This window comes from Cucumis melo, chromosome 2 (assembly GCF_025177605.1).
Source record: "Cucumis melo cultivar AY chromosome 2, USDA_Cmelo_AY_1.0, whole genome shotgun sequence".
Classification (NCBI taxonomy): domain Eukaryota; kingdom Viridiplantae; phylum Streptophyta; class Magnoliopsida; order Cucurbitales; family Cucurbitaceae; genus Cucumis; species Cucumis melo.
The window spans coordinates 14,428,749-14,451,640 of NC_066858.1; the positions used below are offsets into that span (position 1 = coordinate 14,428,749).

General features: G+C 32.7%; 3 protein-coding genes across 10 annotated transcripts; 2 read left to right on the forward strand and 1 right to left on the reverse strand.

Annotated features, from left to right (window-relative positions):
* Positions 1 to 11,798: 11,798 nt before the first annotated feature.
* On the forward strand, positions 11,799 to 17,061 carry LOC103503160 (jasmonate-induced oxygenase 4-like). 8 transcript variants are annotated; one of them, XM_051081593.1, is made up of 7 exons: positions 11,799 to 13,061; positions 13,203 to 13,450; positions 13,538 to 13,865; positions 13,942 to 15,106; positions 15,485 to 15,732; positions 16,277 to 16,613; positions 16,711 to 17,061. In XM_051081593.1, the coding sequence occupies exons 1-4, from the start codon at positions 12,789 to 12,791 to the stop codon at positions 14,176 to 14,178; spliced, it is 1,086 nt and encodes a 361-aa protein (XP_050937550.1). In that variant the 5' UTR covers positions 11,799 to 12,788; the 3' UTR covers positions 14,179 to 15,106; positions 15,485 to 15,732; positions 16,277 to 16,613; positions 16,711 to 17,061. The 8 variants fall into 8 exon arrangements, with proteins under 8 accessions (XP_050937550.1, XP_050937551.1, XP_016903407.2 ...); XM_051081594.1 differs by having other exon boundaries at positions 16,281 to 16,613; XM_017047918.2 differs by having other exon boundaries at positions 11,799 to 12,452; positions 12,772 to 13,061; positions 15,485 to 16,613.
* On the forward strand, positions 16,341 to 16,947 carry LOC127148291 (jasmonate-induced oxygenase 4-like). The gene is made up of 2 exons (XM_051081764.1): positions 16,341 to 16,613; positions 16,711 to 16,947. The coding sequence occupies exons 1-2, from the start codon at positions 16,341 to 16,343 to the stop codon at positions 16,945 to 16,947; spliced, it is 510 nt and encodes a 169-aa protein (XP_050937721.1).
* Positions 17,062 to 17,547: 486 nt separating the features above from the next.
* Positions 17,548 to 22,343, reverse strand: LOC103487401 (pyrophosphate-energized vacuolar membrane proton pump). Its single transcript, XM_008445704.3, has 8 exons — positions 21,883 to 22,343; positions 20,036 to 20,610; positions 19,568 to 19,947; positions 19,400 to 19,486; positions 18,972 to 19,302; positions 18,322 to 18,732; positions 18,165 to 18,224; positions 17,548 to 18,071 (listed from the first exon to the last, which is right to left on the reverse strand). The coding sequence occupies exons 1-8, from the start codon at positions 22,136 to 22,138 to the stop codon at positions 17,865 to 17,867; spliced, it is 2,307 nt and encodes a 768-aa protein (XP_008443926.1). The 5' UTR covers positions 22,139 to 22,343; the 3' UTR covers positions 17,548 to 17,864.
* Between the last annotated feature and the right edge of the window lie 549 nt (positions 22,344 to 22,892).

Genomic DNA, 22,892 nt, shown 5'->3' on the forward strand with positions numbered 1-22,892 from the left:
AACATTGTCCTTATGTGGCGAGCTCAGTACAAGGTTAATCATAACAGAGGGAAAAAAATTTGTATAAGGTATTGCACTATTTTCCTTTAGTACCGAGATTAAAGCGCTTGTTTGTATCGCAGGAAGAGTCCGCTGACATGAGATGACATAGGGATAAACATGTTGAAACAAATGATGTGTTGAGACATTAAGCTTATGCGGAGGGATGAAAACACTTTGATTGTGAGTTTTCTGATTTTTCTTCTGATCCACAGAACGTGCATTTGTGGTTAACTTCAGATGAGTTTAATCAATTTGGTCATATGAGGCGATGGCAAAAGCACCAAGTCCATTATTTGTACTACTTGATCAGGATTCATCTTTCTCAAACTACGCTCCTTTTATTTTAGAAGCGACGATGTATGTGGTGGATGTGATCAAGCTTCCTGTTGCTCCTCATTCTTCTTGTTGCAAAGCCATTTCTGACCTTAACGATTGTGCTCCCGAAATTTATCAACATATTCCTTGCATGGATGTGCTTAAGAAAATTTATGGCCTATGAGTAATTGGATAATCATGATGAATAAAGAACTTATATCACAATAAATTGCATTGTTTTTCTACACAGTACACTATATGGTTGTTATAAATTCACGGTTTATGGTGGAGAGTGAACGATGTTGGAGAGGAATTATTGTTTATGGTTATTTAAAAGATACTTTCAAAGGTATATTTGAAACTATATTTATTAAAGGAGTTTAAATAAAAATGAATTTTTTCAAAAACAATTTTTTTTTTTTTTTACTTTACCTTATGTGAATTTGTGATTTTTTTGTTGTTGGTAGTTGAAATCAATATGATTAATTAGTGACCATATCATTTTGTCTCTCCTTATCTAAATCCACGCTATCACTGATAAAAGGTAAACAGTAACAGAGCATAATCAGGTGGCTTCCAAATGGGCACCACCCCTCTCAATCAATTATCAGGGTGAAAAGTCTCTTTCCTCTACTTTTTGGGAGAACATAACTAAAAAGATACACAAAAACTCAAAAATGGGAAATATTCTTATATTTCGACGGAAGGAAGACTTATTCTCATCAACTCCACTGTCTCCCGTCTTTCCACGTATATCAGCTATATGTCACTAAAGCTCTTGTGGCTACATGCAAAAATATTGAAAAACATCGACACGACTTCCTATGAAATTAATGTTGAAATTAAATTAATCTAAACTTAATACATGAATTTGTACTATTAAATATGCATGAATAGTTGAGACACATGAAACCGTTAATCACTAAATACATTGATATATGAAGAGTCACATGTATTGATATTTATTATTTATAACTTTTAATGTACTTTCCTACTAGTATAAATATACGTAAGGTTTCTTATTTGTATGCAAGAAGAAAGAAAGTAAGAAATTCAAGTTTAAGAAATATTATTCAATTTCTTATTTCTTCTAAATTGTGTGAATAAGAGAACAATCTTCTTCTCTTGTTTCTTGATTTGTGTTGTGAGGGCCTATTACGTGTCGGGTTACAATGATGAATACAACATACACATCTCTAACAGGAAAATCATGCATCTTGTCCGAATTGAAGGAAAAAGGTGTGGTCTAGGTTTGTCTAGACTTACTAACACAAATTTTGCCTGCTTTCTAAATGGCTATGGCGTTACTACACATAAGCAAAGGCAATTTGGAAGAAGGTTTTTACTGCCAAATACACAAGCAGGGATAAAATACCAACAATTGGGTAAATACAGCAGCATGGAAAGCTCCATTATCAAGGGCATTACTGATTTGAATCATAAATTAAATAGAGAGTCAACAATGATGACCATTTATCTTTTCTAGAGAACAGTTTATGGAGCAGCAAAACTCCTTTAGATGTTAGTCTCTCCCAAGGCTTTTTGTTGTGTCTCAAATTCAAAATGCCTCCATAAAAGAAGCTTGGAATGATGATATTGGTGATTGGGATATCAAACCCGGACGACCTCTTCGCAAAAACCATTTCTAAAAATCTCATCTGATGGTAGAGGCCACGGTAAACCCATTTGGAAGCAAAATGGGGATGGTACTTTTTCAATTTATCCTCAATAAAACAACTCATCCATTCTTCCTGATCTCTTGATGATAATCCCAATTTCAAGACTAGAGTATACGAGTCCTTATGGAAATCAAAAATCCAAATGTAAATTTTTTTTTGTTTAAACTCTTATGCATGATATAGCATCTTCATGATTGATCTCCTTCAAAGGAGGCTGCCTAATTCTTGTCTACTTCCAATTGGTGCTCTTTGTGCAACAGCCATGCATAGTGACGATTTTGACCCCTCTTTCTCCATTGCTCGATTTCTCAAATCCAAGACAATATTAAATGGAAAAACAATAACCAAAATTGCAAAGATTTACGCTCCATGTGTATCTAACAGAAAAGGTATTATCCTATTTAATTCTGTGGTGGCTACTTTTATGGTCTATCTAGCTTGAAAGAAACGATAGAACTTTCAACCACAAATACACTAGCATCATCTATATATGGGAGGACATTTTGCAAGCTTACCAGTTGTTGATATCACCTCTTCTCATAATACTCTTCATCCACCATCACTTTAAATATTAGCACTTTCTCATAATTTGGCTATAGGTATCTTATGGCCTGCTTTCTAGCTCTTTTATTCTTTTTGATTCTTTATTGAACATATTTTGAAGCGGGAATTATGAGGATACTAAAAGAGTTTACAACTACTACAGATGCTTTTGTTCACCTTACTAATCCAAATCGTATCTCTTTCTAAAATACTCCCTCCCTGAGACTCTTAACTAACAATAGTCCTTAGGTCATGCAGTCTAGGATGACTTGAGATGTCTATCATGTATGAAATAATTTTAATATTTCAAGACTAATTTTGATGATATGAGAACTTCATTTAAAAGTGTAAAATTAAATGTTAAATCAATTTTGCAACATATATATATTTCATAAGAGTAATTTTGTATACGACAACAAAAAATTAACAATTTTAAAAATCTTTTCTAAAACATTGCTTCAAGGAACTTTAAAGCTATTTCTCCCAACTTTCTAGGAAAAAGAAAAAAAAGACGTTCATCCCTTCAAAAATTTCCAACAACAAACATATATCTATATCTATAGTATATATTTGGTGCAAGTGAAGAAATTTTTTAGTTCCATTTTACCCTTTCATTGTAACTTTTTTTTAGTCTTACTTTAATGTCAATTTTGTCATTCACATAGATTTAATGTTTTTTTGTCATTTTCATTATAACTTTTAATATTTGTTTTAGTGGAAATGATTTTTTCAATTTTTCATCTTCTTATTACAACTTTTCTCAAAATTTAAAAATTTTCTCTCAAATTAGTTATGTCATTTAAATTTATCCAAATCCATTCATATTTCTCTCCCAACTTTCACATTTACTTCTCTCATATTAACTTTTTGTATCTTTTTCAATCTTTCAAATTCTTCATTTTCAAATCTTCGGATATAAATATCTTTTTTTTTTTTCATTTATATTCACAAGTCACAACAAAATGCTAAGGATGAAGAAGAAATCAAATAATGTTTTTCTATTCTCTTCCATTTTTCTTTTCTTTTTTTATTTTGATGTCTATTTTTTTATATAGCAGTATGCTTGTGTATATTTCTTCAACCATAGGTTTCTTTTTAGTACACAATAAAAGGTGGGGAAATTTAAACCACTAACTTTTGACTTATATATATATATATATATATATATATATATTATGCTGTTTATGTTTAAATCATGTAATATTGAGAATCTTTTTTAATATAACCATGAGAATCTTGTTCATGTTTTTTTCCTCATTTAATTTTTTGTTATTTTATTTAATGAAATTGTTGGGTGATTTATACTTTGATTTGGTTCAAACAATATAATATGATTTGAATTGTGTAAAACAATAAATATTAAAGTCTTTCTTTAATTTTCTACCTACAAAATCATTAAAAATTATGATATAATAAGAAATAAGTTGTTCAAGTACTAATTAATGATTTAACTAATGACACATTTAAAAAAAAAAAGTATATATATATATATATATATATATATATATATATATAATAATGATATTTATTTTATTGAATGATTTATTTTATAGTAACGGTGCAGGATAAATGATATAAATAATGCAGTTAGAAAACGTATTTACAAAAATATTGTTATTTTCAAACTAATTACAAAGATAATACTGTTTTTCATCTCTCTTTCTTGGTTGTTGTGTTTTTATTTTTCCTTCTTTCACTTCCTTTTTTTTCTTTCCCTCTCTCCTTCGGTGGAAAACTCGCCACTTCTTTTTTTTTTTCATTTTTCATATAATATTTTATTTATTTCTTTTATTTGAATTTCATTTTTCTTTTCTAAAATTAAAATTTTATTTTTTAATGTAGTATTAATTTATTTTTTTCTTTCACGATAAATCTATTTTTAACAAAAAAAAAAAAAAAAAAGAACGTGCTTTTACCTTTATGAAAGTTTTTTAATTTTACAAATTATGTTTATATTAATTTTTCAATTTATGAAGATTTACCGCTATAATTCATTTGTTTTGTATTAATTGAAAGTCGTAAATTTTTAGTAATCAAAAAAGATTGAAAAATAATTAAATATAAAGTATAATGTCTAATATAATAATTAAACAATTTTCATTCAATGAAAAAAACAATCAAAGTGTTCCACAATTGGAACGTCGTCGATTTCTAGTTGGTTGTTGTCGTCGATTTTGTATCCTTTGTTGCTCTAGTCCTTCCTGATTATCTTGTTGTTGTTGCTCATTTGGTTGCTCGGGTACTACTACAGGCATTTTGTAGTACAAATATTCATTATGAAGATGATGAGTCGGTTCTAAAAAAAACTAACACATTGATTTTTTGTATAGCTAAGTATTACCTAAAGTGGTTGTGTATAGAATGACCAATTTATCTTTTCTCGTTGTAGAGCATTGATTAGGGTTTTAGATTGATGGATTAGATTAGATGTAAGATAAATTTGCATATACTCTAGCCGTCAATATTCTTTATTATATATCTTGTGTCTTTCTTATGGTATTGTCTATTTGGATGTTTCAATACCATTTGTTACTTTTGTGAGGCATCTTTAATTAAGATCCTCTCGTCATATGTTCATGGTGATAATTTATTAATATCTAATATCCCGTTTTGCAACTATTTTGTTTTTTGTTTTTGTTTTTAAAATTAAGTCTATTTTGTTTATGTCTTACAATGATTTGCATATTTATTAGATATAATGATTAAATTCAAAACCAAATTTAAAAAAAAAAAAAAAAAAAAAAAAACATTATTTGAAAGCTACTTTTTTTTAGTTCTCAAATTTTGGTTTGTTTTTTAAACCATTGGTAGAATATAAATAACAAAAGAAGAAAGTTGAATGTGAAAGTAATGTATATATATTTAATTCTTCGTATGTATTTGTGTTTATACACTTTGTGTTTGTGTCACAGGAGCCACTTCTTCCAATTCATCGGGCTCTTGCACTCGAGCACGTCTTCTTTGAACTGGTACAGGTACAATAGGTACATCATATATATAGCATATGTTCTCCCTGACCCCCTTGTTATTGTTGCATATATCTAAAACATGCTTACGTCATTGATACGTAGGAGTTGTAAAACCACTATTAGGAATTGTTCCAAATAGTGATGATTATGATAATATGTTGCCAACGAAGAGTACAGAATCGACGACGATAACCGGCTAAAAATCGACGACGTCCCGATTGTGTAACACTTTGATTGTTTTTTTTCCATTGAATAAAAATTGTTTAATTCTTGTATTAGACATTATACTTTATATTTAATTATTTTCCAATCTTAATTGATTACTGAAAAATTACGACCTTTAATTAATACAAAACAAATGAATTATAACGATAAATCTTCATAACTTGAAAATTTAACATAAACATAATTTGAAAAATTAAAAAAAAATCATCAAAGTAAAAGTACGTTTTTTTTTTTTGGTTAAAAATAGGTTTATCGCGAGAGAAAAAATAAATTAATACTAAATTTAAAAAATAAAAATTTAAATTTTAGAAAAGAAAAATAAAATTCAAATAAAATAAAGAAATAAAACATTATATGAAAAATGAAAAAAAAAAAAAAAGGGAGAGAGAGAAAAAGAAGAGAATTAAAGCAGGAGAGATAAAAACACAACAACCAAGAAAGAGAGAAAAACAGCATTATTTTTTTAATTAGTTTGAAAATAACAATATTTTTGTAAATAAATTTTCTAATTGCGTTATTTATATCATATATCCATGAATGCCTCTGTGGTTGAAATATTCAATTTCATATTTGTATTAAAAAAATATAATTTCATTTCAAATTATAATTAAAATAAAAAAATTTGAGATAGTATATTATGATATTTCTAAATTTACTATTTATTTTTATGTCGTTACTACGTAAATATAAAAGTGATATAAATATAAAAATATTGAATAATTGTTCCAATTTTATAGTTATTCTAAACTCCAACAAGCAAAAGTATAATTTGCTACAAATATATGGTTGTTTTTTCCTAAAAGTACTATGCATACATATATTATATATTATCATCATTATCATATATGAATGTTTTAATCATTAAATTAACTGAAAACAAAAAACAACTCCAAATGTAACTTGGGCAACAATAGGATCCTATATATATATATAACTCCCAAAGTCCAAAATCATAGAAATATAAGAAATTGCAAATTAATTAAACCCAAAATTTAGTAACTTCAAATTAAAGTTCAAAGTTAACATAAAAATTAAAGAAATTGCAGTTTTCATAGCTTATTACCGAACATTTCCAATTTTCCTATATATCTAACCTCTTTAGTCCTTTCTCCCACACAAACCAAACAGGACTACTGATTTTTAGAGAGTAATTAGAACCTTCTTATTCAATCCTTCTCTTAACCTAATTCATACTCAATTTTGGTACCAAGAAATGGCAACATCAGCAATAACAACGTTACCACTAGTACTCCTAGTCTGCATTGCCATTTTAGCATCATCCGTAACAGCTCGTCCAACAATAGTAGCAGCAGTAACACCCACGTCGGAGGATTTCTCTTCGTTTTCCTGCATATCATTCGTTCCTAAGGCAACAAAATGTGTGATTGATGTGCTTAAAAATGCAGTTGCTCCTCATCCTTCATGTTGTGAAGCCATCACTCAACTTCATGATTGTTCGTCCCAGTTTCTCAAAGACATTCCCTCCGGTGATATGATTTTGGTTAAGAGCATTTGTGCTTCATGGGGAGTTTCTATTTCTTAGACTAAATTAATGTAATTTGAGTTATAAATTTGATGAAGTTGAATAAGAAAGTTATCCATTCTTGATGGTGGATATTTTTTTTCTTTATTTATTAAGTATCATTTAGTTAGATTACATAAGGAAGTTGGTTTTTGTGGAATATAAGACTAACACCCCTTTAAATGAGAAAATAAGCATTTTTTCTACAAAGTTGAAGGATATTCAAACTTTGAAAACTTACTCTCTATTTACTCAAGAATTGACATTATGCACAAGAATGCCTACTTTTTTTGGCCTTATGCTTACGTCGATGGTTAAAAAATCTCCTTGTGCTACAAGCTACCATCGAGAGGAGAAAGAGATTATTGTAGAAAGATGTCGAAGAAGATGGAGAATGAAAGATGAGGGTTGAGAAATTAAGGGGCGACAAGAAGAATAGCAAAATCTAAGGTTTACTTTGGATAAATGGCAAATTTATTTTTAAATTGTCAAAATAGCAAAACAGTTAATTTCCACATAATAAATGGGATAACTATGTCTTGAATGCCCCTACCTACTTTAAAATATAGACTCCTAAATACAGTAGTAAGAAAACCCACAAATACCCTGTAATTAATACATACTATGTACTCCCTTCAATTTTCTAATTTTCGCTCCCAAAAAAATAAAACCATCTTCTGTAAAGACTTTCCGACGCATTTGTTCTTCTGTTTTTAAAGGTTTTCCGGCGCATTTCCACCGTAGTTTTCTCTTCCGTTTTTTCATCGTCGCTTTCTCTTCCGTCGCTTTTCCACCATCGGTTTCTCTTCCCTCGCTTTTCCACCGTCTGCGCGCCCTTCCTTTTTTAATCGGTTTGCACCACCCAAAGTACCGGTGAGTTGTTTCGTTTCACACTTTTGTTCCTTCTTCAACCTTTGGATTTTTCCTCTGTTTTCTGCATGTATCGGTAAAAAATACGAAGTTCTCAAAATTTTCTTCAAATTTTCTCCGGTTCTAACATTCTTCAAATTTTCAAATGGCTTTCCACCCGCACCGTCGCTTTCCACCTTCTTCTTTTAGTACAAATTTTCGTTTCCCTTAATTCCGGTTGATTGTCAATCTTCTATTTTCTTTTCCTTTAATTCCGGTTGGTTAACAAAATTAAAGATAGATCACATTGGCATGATTTTAAGGAGGGTTGGGATTTGATTTTATTTCCATTATATTTGCAATGGTTGGAATTTAAATTTGAATTTTAGTTGAGATTTGAAATTTGAATCTTTTAAATTTAAATGATTTTCCATTACTTTTTTAATGTTTTTGTTAATAGTTAAGTATTGCATCATCTTTATCATTATTTTAGAAAGTATTCATTGTTAAAATTTTAGGACGTATTTATTGCATTAATAGCTAAAGTTTGAATATATAATTATTGAAGGTAAAAATCGGAATAACTAGGAGATATTGAAACCAATTGAATATGTTTAGGGATCTTTGAAAGAATATAATAATTTTTTGATTTAGTTAATAATTATGTGTTCACTGTAATCGGACATGTGATATTTTATTTGATTTTTCAATCTCCTTAGATATACTGAATTTGAATCTGGGTAGTTCTCATCCGTTGAGGGGTAATTTCGGACCAAGAAAGTGGGAAACTATTTCAAACAGATAGTTTTGCCATAAATAAATAAAAAATAATAGTTTGCTATTTTTCAAATTTCCATTCTTATATTTGTCATTTTCACGAATTCCCAAAAATTAAAGTGATAGACGTCATTTGGATAATTTTAGGAAGCAGAAGGCCTAACAACGTTGGTTTTCAAAAAATGAGGCCCCAGGCAAAATTTCATTTGGGCCTCTCAAAATAGGTCATCCGTAAAAAGAAAATAAACCTTATATCCAAATGCTTGTTCTCTTTATTTTACTAAGCAGAAGGATTTCAACACTTATTTTCCAAGCTTTTATTATAGACAAGTATTCTCAACTATCAAGTAAGCATCGGCTTGTTTAATGTTTTCTCTCAATTTATATTCGTAACAAAACATTTTTTTTCAAACTTTCATAGCCTTCTCAGCACTTGCTATGACTTTTCTACAACTATGCAGTCAGCTTTCATAACATAGATAGAGATATAGATATTGATACGTGCCACCAAATATATTATTCCAAGGAATTTTGAATACGAAGAAATTAAATCTCAAATTTTAAAGTTTTTCTTTAAGAAGAAGTCGAAGTTGACATATATCCTACATGTTTGATAAAACACAATCTTTAGCTCGATGAAACCCATAATTTTAAAAAAAAATCAAATTATACTTTCAATTTTTAAATTCAAAGGGCATGTTACTTCAACAATGTCCATGATAGAATCATCAACAACATTGCTAAAAATAATAACGCACTTATGCACATTAACAATGAAGGTTTCCTTTTTCAAAAGAAGTTACCCAACAACATATATTGCAGCTTTTAATTACTATAATGACTTCAAACGTTTTCAAATTTGACTTTTTTTTTTTTCCTTATATTTAAGATCATTCTTAATTAATCAACAAGAAACTTAACTAACGTACTAATAACAATTCATTTTCATAACTCAATTGTTATTTAAAAAACCTAGGAAAGTGAGGCCAAATTGAGAGTAAATGGAGGAGAAATTCTTGGTATTCAAAATGCTATTCCATCAACCTTGAGATAGCATAATACTGCACCATACATATAAAGGAAACCCAAAGATAAAGGCTTATCTTACATTTGTCACTAATTTAGAATACATACTAAAAGTAATACACTAATTAACTTAATATAAAAAAAGGTCTGAATAAAAACACAACATAACCAAACACACAGTTTCCCCCCTATATATCTAATAATTCAAATCCCTCTTAAATTGAAATCATGGCCGCCTCAATGAAGGTACCACTCATATTCCTAGTTTGCATAGCCATTTTAGCATTACCCGTGATGGCACGTACCGTGACAACGCTTGATCAATTCGTAATGAAGGATTTTGCATCGGTGAACTGCACGGTGTTTACTTTCGAGGCGACGAAATGTATGATCGATGTGATGAAGAATTCAATGCCTCCTCATCCGTCATGTTGCAGAGCCATTCTTAAGCTTAACGACTGTAATCCCGAGGCTTACAAAGATGTTCCCTCTGCTGACAAGGAATTGGTTAAAAAGATTTGTGCTTTGTGGGGTGTTTGATCGATTTCTCATGCTAAAGGTTGTTTAATTGAGTTGATTGGATCGTAATGAATAAGAGAAAATTATCATTTTTAGTAGTATTTTATAAATTTAAGGAAGAGTGGATTTTGTTTCCATCTGAAATATGAGAACTAGTACATATTTTTCTTTTTACCGTTTGTCAAAGGCCATAAGTGTGTCAATCTAGCCGACATATATACTTTAATTGATCAACATAAACGATTGACTTGACCACCTACTTAATTGGGAAGTTGGTTTCATGTAGTGTTTGATTATTTCACCCTGTCGCAAGGTGGGAATTAATGCTTGGAGAACGAAACTAAATTTCAACTTCCAAAGTTTTGGCAAGATTTTCTTTTTTAATTCAAGTTTTGCCTTTTCTTTTAAGATAAGAAATAATTTTAAGATTCCAACGGAAATATTTTAAGTCTCAATTTTAAGAAAGTGACAATATAAATAGATTGTCTTTGGAGGAGGAGGGAGGAGGGAGGGAGGAGGTGAGTTATGTAGATGCTGATGATGGCGTAGGGTGTGATTTCAGTCTCAATTCTAAAATTTGCGGTCAATTATAATTATCTAAAAATATAGTCAAAACTATAGTATGAATTTTATGAAAAAAAATTTTAAATAAGAATTTTTATAAATATAATAAAATGAGTTAAAATATTTATAAAATATATAGAAATTTTGAATTTTATCGAAAGAGATAAATTTTTATAGCTGACTACTAATGTCACTATGGTTGATGTTTACTAGAATATAAATTTAGCTATATCTTGTAAATAGTTTATAAAATTTATCATTTTTTTATTTTTCTTACAATTAATTATTTTTTATCAGAAAAAAACTTCGAAACAATGTTTTAGGATTTTTTTGGGAAACTTTTCTAAATATAATAAACTATAAAATATTTATGGTCATCTAATAAAATTCATTAGTCATTTTTAAATATTACAAGTTTGTCCTTCCATCTTTTTCTCTCTTCTCCAATTTTTTTTTTCTCCCTCCAATTTTTTTTGTGATCATTTGTTCTTAGATTTGGGTACTATTTCTTTTCTATCCTCTTTATTATTTTTTCTCTTTTTATGTTTGGTTAGACATTTAAATTATATTAAAAAAGTGTGTATAAAGGATATTGAAAAAAATGGTATACCAAATTTTGAAAAATGGTTTAGATTTTAAACAATACATTGTCTAACCAAATCTAAACATACAAATCTAAAACCCAATTAATGCATTTTCTATTTTCGAAATCGTTATATATACAAATACTTTTTTATTTTTTTATATTTTTCAAACGATCTTTTTTTTTTTTGAGTTATTTTTGTAAGTAGGCATCGAGAAGAAAAAATTCCAATTATACCGACTCTGCTCCGCTGCCTCTCTCCGCTAAGACGACGACGACACATCGGAAAGCAGTCGACAGCGGCAAGCAAATACTCAATCGCCGTCTTCCTCCCTTCGAGTTACAGAAACGCTCCGGTAGCTGAAAATTTTCGAAATTAAACCCTAAATTCTTTAACTCCAGAGTTTCATTACCAGAATTGCGGTGTTTCAATTCCCATAAATATACCAAACGTTTTCAAACTCAATTCTTCTTCCCCTATATCTAACCTCCGTACTCCCCAATTTTCTGTCAGAAACCAAAAAAAGATCCCCTAATTCAACCCTTCTCTGAACCTTTACACTCAAAATTTCCACTAACAATGGCGGCGAAATCACTAAAAACATCTACTATGAAGCTAATCCTCGTATTCCTATGCTGTACAGCCATTTTCACACTACCAGCGGAGGCCATGAAGGCAGCAGTGGCGCCAACTCAACCTGATCCATTCCTAACAGAGGATATCTCTTTTTTCCCCTGCTTTTCGTTTGTTCCAGAGGCGACGAAATGTATGATCGATGTGTTTAAACACCCAATTGCTCCTCATCCCACTTGTTGCAAGGCCATTTCTAAGCTCAAAAGTTGTTCCTCCTCGTTTTTTAATGGAATTCCTTCTGCTGATATGATTCTGATTAAGAGTGTTTGTACTTCGTGGGGAGCTTCAATTTCTTAGAATAATAAGAAATATATGATAATAAGATCTGTTCTAGAATGGGTTTTCGTTTAATTGTTGATTGAAAAGTCTAATTCAACTTCCTCGTTTTTCTTGTAGTTTTTAATATTATATTATAATTTTATAAGGCTCCGATTCAACACTCTGTATTTCTCGATATTGCTGCCGATAACTTCAACTTTGATTCTAAACCCATTTCTTTTCCTTTTTTTTTTCTCTTTGAAAAGGATTCTAAGCCCATTTCATGCACTCTGTTTTGCGATCGGAACTACAGAACGCCGTCGTTTCCAACCTACCAGCCATGGCCAGTACTAACCCTTCCGGCACGGTTCAAGATGTAGCTTCTAAAGGGGAAGTCCCTGAAAGATACATCCATAAAGAAAGCGATCGAGGAGCTCGAAATGCTCCGTTAATGGCAGCTCCTGTAATCGACATCGCTCTCCTCTCCTCTTCATCCAAATCCGGACCGGAACTGGAGAAACTCCGACATGGACTTCAATCATGGGGCTGCTTTCAGGTTCGATTTCTCTTGATTTTCCTCTCTAAAACACTAATTTGTAAAGGGGGTTAGGAATTTCTGATTTCTGTGGACTCTGTATCTCGTTCCCGTTAAAGATTAAATTGAAGATATTCATAAATATTTGTGATGTTCTTATAGGCTATAAATCATGGAATGACAAGTGAATATCTTGATGAAGTTCGTCAATTAACGAAACAATTCTTTGGTCTTTCAATGGAAGAGAAATTAAAACACTTAAAAGAAGAACATGAAATGGAAGGATATGGGAACGACATGATTCTCTCAAACCAACAAATTCTTGATTGGACTGATCGTTTATACCTTACTGTATATCCGCACCAAAGCCGTCGTTTCAAGTATTGGCCAACAAATCCTCAAAGATTTAGGTTAGTTTTTCTTTCTAAAATCTTGTTTTGTTTGTGATTTTGTTTATGAATCTACATAAACATATCTTGTTCTTGGATTCATTGTAGGGAAGTTGTTGGTGAGTACACTACTAATGTGAAGCTGATAAGTGAGAAAATCCTCAAGGCCATGGCAAGGTCATTGGATTTAGATGAGAGTAGTTTTCTTAGCCAATACGGCGAGCAAGTTAAACTTGACGCACGGTTCAACTTCTACCCTCGATGTCGAAATCCCGATCTTGTTCTCGGTGTTAAGCCACACGCTGATGGATCAGCCATAACCATTTTGTTGCAGGATAAGAAAGTAGAAGGTCTTCAGTTCATGAAAGACAATGAGTGGTACAATGCTCCGATTGTTACGGACGCTCTTCTCGTCAATGTGGGGGATCAAGTAGAGGTAAAAAAAGAAACACTTGTTTGTTCTAAAATGCATGTGAAACATGTTGGTAAACAAAGTGGTGATTTGATTGTAGATCACAAGTAATGGGATATTCAAGAGTCCAGTTCATAGAGTATTGACAAACTCAGAGAGGGAGAGGATATCCTTGGCAGTGTTTTACCTTCCAGATTCAGAAAAAGAAATTGAACCGTTAGAGGAGCTGATTAATGAAAGTCAGCCAAGGTTGTACAAGAGTGTGAAGAACTTTGTTGGGCTTTACTTTGAGTACTACCAACAGGGAGAGAGACCAATGGAGGCTGCAAGAATCTAAATTTGTTCTATGGTGTTTCAGCTCTACCCTCTATCTCAGTTTTTGAGTAATGCATGGGAGGGTAGACTCGAAGTTGGAGGTTGATAGTTTGAACTTGAAAATATTTTTAAGAATTTGGTGTAGTGTAATAATTAATAATAGATTGAGGTTGATTAATTAATTTTTGATTTTGATTTTGATTAATCCGGCATGGGGCTTTCTCCAGACTGAATTGATTGAAGTTTGAAGGGTTTTCTTTTCTTTTCTTGGAAAAAAGTTATATTATAAACTTGAATTTAATTTCTCTAAATTTGGTTGAGTCCTAAATCTAGTTTGGTCGTTCAATTTAAGGTTTTGCTTTGTTTCTCCACATGGTGTAGAGTTTCTATTGGGGCACTCAAGAGGGTTTCTTCTCCTTCGGACCATTTATTTTAGTTGTGTGCTAATTAATTTATAAAACTAAAAGTGAGTTTAGTTTTCTTTCTTATTTTATTACAAATTTGAGAGTACCAATAATGGAAGACAATTCAAAATGGACCCCTCTAAGAAAAATAAATCACTTCCTCCTCAATAATGAATGCTTTGAATTGAAAAGACATAAAAGTGTAATAAATCAAAATCAAAAAGGGTATTTTAGTCTTTTAAATCTTTAATAAAAAGATAATATGAATACATAATCATACCTCTACATCATCATAAACAAATGGCACAAAATTCTCAGATCCCACAAACACAAACACTCCAACAACAACTTCTCATCAATGGCGGCCATACGCCCGAAAGTTATATTTACAAAGGCGGCTACCACGGCGGAGATTCCAACAATAATACTCCACTTCCATTGGCACAGATTCCGGTCCTTGACCTTTCTCAACTTTCATCTGCGTCGGTGGGCGAGGCTCCGCTGAACCACCTCCGGTTGGCTCTTAGTACTTGGGGATGCTTTCAGGTCAGTTTTCATGAATCTCAACAATTCCTTTTACGTTTGAAAACGTATTATACTGTTGTTAACTTTTTGGTGTTTTAAAGATAGGGATAATATAAACAAATACATTATTAGATATACTTTAGTTTGTTTGCCTGTGTCAAAGATTGAGGACACGTATCTGTTTGTTCTTGGGTACCTCAAGACTCTTAAGAGTATATATTTTTGTTTTATTATCTACTAACCATCCTAATATTTTCAAAATTTTCTTTTTCAAGAAATGTGAAACTATAGTATATACATATGAAGTATAGTTTTTTAAAAAATTGAAATAAAATAGTAAACGTAAATGGTTATGAAATGGAGTGCAATCGATTAATTAATTTGAGAGTGGGGTTTCAGGCAACTAATCACGGTATTTCAAGTTCATTTTTGGAGAAAATGAGAAAAATAAGTGAGCAATTTTTCTCATTGCCCATTGAAGAGAAGATGAGATATGGAAGAGAAGTGGATGGAATGGAAGGATACGGGAATGATTTAATTTTTTCAAACCAACAAATTCTAGATTGGTCCGATCGTTTATATCTCGTGACAAATCCTAAGGATGAAAGACGTCTCGAGTTTTGGCCTTTAAATCCTCCATCTTTCAGGTCAGTTTAAACTCTAAATTTCTGTAGATTTAAATCAATTCAACTTTTTTTTAAAATTATTTTTCAAAACTAAAATTATTTTCCAAAAGTGAAATTCCTAATGGATGAAAAGATAGAGGACGACAAGTAAATGAAAATGGTTCAAATTTTTAATAAAAAAAGTTGCTGATATCTATTTTTTAATTTATACAATCAACGATGATCCCTTTCATTTTAATATATGAACTTACCCATGTGATGTGATTCCATTAACAATTTTTAGTTCAAATTCTGCCATGTGATTTCTTTAACGATTTTAGATTGAGATCCTGTAATTCCATCAATGATTTTAAATTGAGATTCTACCTGTAATTCTATTCATGATATCTATTTTTTAATTTATACATGTAATTCTATTCATGAAATATATCGGCCCTCAAAACATTAACCCTAAAACTATGCAATAACACATTATATATCAGCATGTGATGGATATTTTAATCCTTTTCAATAACCCAAAAACAAATAGATAGGAATTATTATTGAGTGATTACCCTTATTCAAGCAAGGAAGATCTACATGAGTATACAGTAAAATTAATGAAAATAATCGACACAGTGCTGATAGCCATGGCAAGATCCCTAAACGTGGAGCCCAATAGCTTTACCGATCAAGTAGGAAAGCGACCAACTTTATTCAAAAGGTTCAATTTCTATCCGCCGTGTTCGACACCACATCTTGTTCTTGGACTCAAAGAACACTCCGATGGCACAGCTATCACCGTTCTTCTACTCGACAAACAAGTTGAAGGCCTCGAATTGCGAAAAGATGATCAGTGGTATAGAGTCCCTGTTCCTGCCGTTGCTGATTCTCTTCTCATCATCATTGGGGAACAAGCCGAAGTAACAATATTAAATACTTAATTTTGATTTTTTTATTTTTGATGTTACATACTGGGTTTTTAAGGGATTACTAATGTTATGTGTTATGTGTATGGAGATCATGAGTAATGGAATCTTCAAGAGCCTTATTCATCGGGCGGTGACGAATTCAGAGAGACAGAGGATTTCAGTGGTGTCTTTCTGCTGCCCAGAAAAAGATATAGAGATCAAGCCAATCGAGGGGCTGATCGACGAGAAGAGACCGAGATTGTTCAGAAGTACGAAGAACTATTTGCAAACATATTTCCAGAACTACCAAAAGGGAGAGAGATCAGTAGATGGATTGAGGATTTAGAGTGCCCATGTTGTTGTGTGTTTCATGGTGTTTGTAAGAAGGAACATATAACTTATTTCATGGTGATTCTTGAGCTTTTACTACCACATTAGAATAAAAGTATGAAACTGAAAAGGTTGTCTCCCACTATCAACACCTCTATCTTTGTTTCCAAAAACTAGATTTGGTTAGCCTTTGAAAATCTCAATGATAAATATGTAACTGAATAAAAATTTCATTTGACACTCGATTCAAACAAGACTTTCACGTGTATTATCATCCAGATCCAAACATGTTTGTTCTAAAAAGCTGGAAAGTTTATAAAAGCAATTTTCTAAATAAACTAAAAGGAAGATCAAAACAATCAGGTTTAATGAAAAATAAATAAAAAATAAAAGGCACTAAGACAAGTTTTTCAAATACGAGGATGTTTTTTTGGATCAAGAATAAGTTACCAACCACAGCTTGCTTTAAATTAAATGAATGAAAGAAGCAAAGATTTTCAACAAAGAGAGAACCCACGAATGCATTTGGTATAAGATCCTCAAAAATTTTAGGTCCTCAAAATTCAAAATGGAACTCAGCATTGAACAGAGAAAAAGAGAGAGGGAGGAAAAGGAGTGAGAATAACAATAATAGCCTGTTCTCAATTGGGAAAAAGAGAATTTTAACTTCGCAGTCTCATTTCACAAGATTTGACCGATTTATCTTCTTATCTTTCTTCTTCTTCATCATCATCATCACAACCGATGAAAGGGTAAAAGGCTCTGCCACTTGAAACTACAAGTTTCTCAAAAGGGAATCAAAGCTACAGACTTGAACATATAATAATATGAAGTCTAAAAAAAGCATTGAAAATTTCGTAGAGGGGAGAGGTTATGTCAATGGAAGGAGGAGAGGATGATGTAATGGCACAAAGATTCATTCCTCTTTCATTCTTAGAAGATCTTGAACAGAATACCACCGTGGCTGGCAAAGAAAGGAGCAAACACGAGTGACTCCACAGCCATCAACTTGATGAGAATGTTGAGAGAAGGTCCAGATGTATCCTTGAGTGGGTCTCCGATTGTGTCCCCGATAACAGCAGCTTTGTGTGGATCTGATCCTTTCGGGCCAAGGGTTCTTGCGTGCTCAGAGGTACCAGCCTGTCCATGACGGTTGAGACCAACTTGTTATTACATCCAGTACTGCAAAATTATTGTAACATTGTAGAGATGACTCTTATGGATTCAACATACCTCGATGTACTTCTTAGCATTGTCCCAGGCACCTCCGGTGTTGGATGCGGAGATAGCAATCTACAGTTGAGCAAAACAAGAATCAATCAGTTAGAGGCATTTTAAGGTTGATGCAAAAGTTTTAAACTTTTAACTAGCAGTTCCAGGAATCACATACCTGGACACCAGAAACAAGGGATCCAGCAAGGACACCAGAAAGAGTTTCGACTCCAAATAGGATACCAACAATGAGGGGTGTCAACATGACAAGGGCACCAGGTGGGATCATCTCCTTAATAGAAGCATCAGTTGAGATCTTGACACATGTAGCATAGTCGGGCTTGGCAGTACCCTCCATGAGACCTGGGATTGTGTTGAATTGCCTTCGGACCTCCTCAACCATCTTCAGGGCTGCACTCCCAACGCTCTTCATTGTCATGGCAGAAAACCAGTATGGCAGCATAGCACCAACGATCAAGCCAATGAAAACTTTGGGTGTCAAGAGGTCAACAACGACAACACCAGCACGGCTAACGAAGGCACCAAAGAGGGCAAGGGACACAAGAGCAGCTGAACCAATGGCAAAACCCTGGAAAAAATACAAAAAAATAATCAAGTTTTGACTTGGGTTGTTTTTGCTAATGATGGCAAGCATGGTATCCACGTACAAATTAATGTTATTATCATTGGAATACTTTGAAGGAAAGACTGAAAACGAAATATTGAGACAATGTTGCCTTCTGGACATTCTAAGAAAACCAAGACAAATGCCAATAAAGGAACGATCCACCCAGTACGGTCTAAACACACAGAATAAAAATAAATTACCTTTCCAATTGCTGCAGTTGTGTTTCCAGCAGCATCAAGGGCATCGGTTCTCTCCCGAATTCTGTGGCTCATGCCAGCCATCTCTGCAATGCCTCCAGCATTGTCACTGATTGGACCGTACGCATCGATGGCCAAACCAGTAGCAATTGTACTCAACATTCCAAGGGCCGCAACAGCAATGCCGTACATTGCAGCAAAGGAGAAACTCACAAAAATACTAACTGCAATTGCAAAGATAGGGATAATGACAGATTTGTATCCCAAGGCCAAGCCAAAAATAACATTTGTAGCAGCTCCAGTTCGACAAGAATCAGCAACATCTTGCACAGGGCTGAAAAGCCAAACCAAATAAGTGATCAGATTTTCATTTTTATAAAATAAGTTAAATCATTGAGAACTGACCAGATAAATGCCAATATATCAATTACCTGTATGCATTGCTAGTATAGTACTCTGTCACAAATCCTATTATCAGCCCAGCCCAAAGACCAACAGCAACGCACAAGAAAAGTTCCCTGAAGGCCAAATATTTTCCGGTGGATCAAACCACTAGTGATAAATAAAAGAAATTGTAAGACAATAATTCAAGCACTAACCAGTTCTGTACAACTTTTTGAGTTCCAAAGTTGAAGATGGTGAATTTTGCTGGAACACCCACCCAAGTAACAATTGCAATTCCAAAGGTCATTATAACAGTGGAAATAATGAGTTGATTTTTCAATGCTGGCTCAATTTCCTTAACAGCCTTGATCTCAAAAAAATCCGTTGCAAATAAAGTGGTGACCAGGCAGACAAGGATACCCATAGAACTAACGATGAGTGGATAGAGCATTGCTGTGAACTCATGGTTGTTGCCGAAAGAGGAGATAGAAGCAACAACGAGAGCAGCACAGGATGACTCAGCATATGAACCAAAAAGATCAGATCCCATACCCGCAATATCCCCAACGTTGTCACCCACATTATCAGCAATCACCTGCCAGAACATTGAGTGATCTAATTAAGAGACAAAAGTATCAGCAGAAAATGAAATACAAAAAGATATCTAGAGCATCGATCATTACAGCTGGATTTCTTGGGTCGTCCTCAGGAATGTTCCTTTCCACCTTACCCACAAGGTCGGCACCAACATCAGCAGCTTTAGTGTAGATACCACCACCAACTCTACCAAAGAGAGCCATGGAAGATCCACCAAGACCATACCCAGTGATAGACTCGAAAAGACCACCCCAATCTTCACCATAGTACAATTTGAAGATGTTAATGGCAATAAACAAAACCAAGAGACCGTTGGCAGCTAGGAGGAAGCCCATGACAGCACCAGACCTAAAAGCAGTAATAAATGCCTTTCCAACACCTTTTCTTGCCTCCAAGGTGGTTCTGGCATTTGCATATGTAGCAATTTTCATTCCAAGAAAACCAGAAACCACTGAAGTAACTGCACCAAGCAGAAATGATATAGTACTGAATGTAGCCGTTGCCAAAGCTGGCTTACAAGTTTTTGTTTTGTCATATGAGCACGGTTGGGGCTTGGTACTAAAACCCTCCACTGATCCAAGGAATACAAAAATCAATGCTGCAAACAATATCATAAAGATGCCAACATACTTGTACTCCGTGAAAAGGAAGGAGGTTGCCCCTAAAACATTAAAGAATTAAAAAGGTTAAAAACAGCTCCAAATCAACACAATGTGAGATTATATGGCTATAAGGTTGTAATGAACAAACATTCTGATCGACTAGAGAGAAAGAAACTGGTTAAACCATCTTACACCTTACATTACATCTTAAACCATCTTACATCTTACACCATCTTAAACTACAGATTAGCCAAAGACGAGACTACAATACTTCTCACTGTTTCTTCATTACAAGGGAAACAAATTCGGCTCAATAGTTTTCATTTCTGTAAGATGCATCTTCAATAAAAGGAATCCATAAATGTCGAAGGGAAATAAAAATCTTTCTAAAGGCCACCAACAAAGAAACATCAACAAAAATAACTCATAGAAATGTTTCCAATTTCTGAATAAAAAAAATACATGTATTGATATTATTTTCTGTAAGGATATGTATACAGAAATAACAATTACATCAAGTTATCACACGGGACAAACAAAAGACTAAACGTAGAATCTGATTCAAAGAAACAGGTATCTCATGAACTAGGCTAGAAAGAAATGTTCCTCGGCTCTAGATATTGTGATGAACTTATCTCTATCCACTAATTAAAAGGAAAACGCTACAAACCCAAAAAGGATAAAAACGACACCCATATAAGAGAATAAGTTCCAAGGAATCTGACACTTGACAGTACGTCTTGCTCTGTTTTCAATAAATAAAAACTATTCACTATTCAGTCATTTCCGTCATTTTCTAGATCTATTCATAAATTCACACTTTCATAGTTCCCTTGAAGAATCTTGAAAAAAATAAACCATCAAACTACGTGAATAACATACACGATAACCAAAAAAAACAAACAATTAATTCGTAAACGTTAGTTAAGTAACGCATCCATGAAAATGCGGAGAAACCAGTAAATGACCCAGCATTCACGGTCAAGCAAGGCATGGATAGGCATGCCTCAGATTCCATCGTAACATAATAACTAAAAGACAACAAACAAAGAACCAATGTAATATCCAAACATCTACTACACATAATAATAGCGTAAAAACTATAAAAACACGTAAGCCAAACTGCAGGTAACCAATCTTTCCAGATATTAAAAAAACCAAAAGAAGATAAAGATAAACCCTAAAGCAATAAAAAAACGAAAAAAATAAACAAAAATAAAAACAAAATGAAAAAAAAATGAATAAATCTAAGAATCCAGGCATCAGATCTAGCAATAAAAAAAAGAGAAGAGAAAACAAATCTGAGAGGAAAGAATAAAAAGAAATTATACCCTCAGAGATGGCGTTTTGAATTTCGGCACATTTAATAACAACGTTATGGTCATTAACACCTTCTTCCTCTTCAATAAGGTAGTCAGAGTAGCCATTTTTAGCAGAAGAGGAGTTGTTATTAGCGGAATCACGAGCAGAAGAGAGTTTAACTTGTGAAACGTAGTACCACTGGACTAAAGAAAAAAGGATTCCAATAATAGCACAAAGAGGAATGAAAATCTGAGCACCGAGATCTGGAAGAATGGTGGCGCCCATGGCGGAAACAAAGAAGAAAAGGGGGAAGACAGCACGAAAAAAAGAGAGAGTTGGGGGTGTGGGTGGTTTTTCTTCTTCTTCTCACGGAGCAGTGAGTGAAGGGAAATGAATGAAGGAAGAAGGGGGAGAGAGATGATGAGATTGTGGGGGAAAATGAGAACTCAGATTTATATTATGTTTGAGAGAGAAAAAACGGGGGATAGGATGTGTTGTGCGTGTTACGCGCCTGAACAAACAAATGTGGTTTAATTACGGATTAGGGTTTGTTTGGGTTTTGTTGTTTTCCTATTCCCACATTCCTTATTAACCTGGCTAACCTTATTCTCTTCTCTTCTCTCCTCCTCTTTTTTACCTCTCTTCTTCTATTTTTAGTTTCTTTCACCTACTGGTTTTCCTCTCCTCCTAACCAAACACATACCTTTCCTTTTTCCTTTTTCCTTTTTCTTTTCTTCTTTTCTTCTTTTTTTTTTTTTAAAAAAAAATTAACCATCGCTATCAAAATCGTCCATAGAATTCTTCATATTTACTTTATCTTGCCATCCACTTCATTTCTTTTCTAAATTATTTTCTTTCTTATCAATCAATAAATATTTTGTTTTTTTCAACTCATCTATTAACAATCGACCTATATGTAATTTTAATCCTCTTATTGCTATTGCTATGATACTTTTAAAAGAAAAATTATAAACTTTTTGAAATTTTAAATACTAATATTTGTATTTTCAAAACAATAATAAATTTTAATTTGAATCAC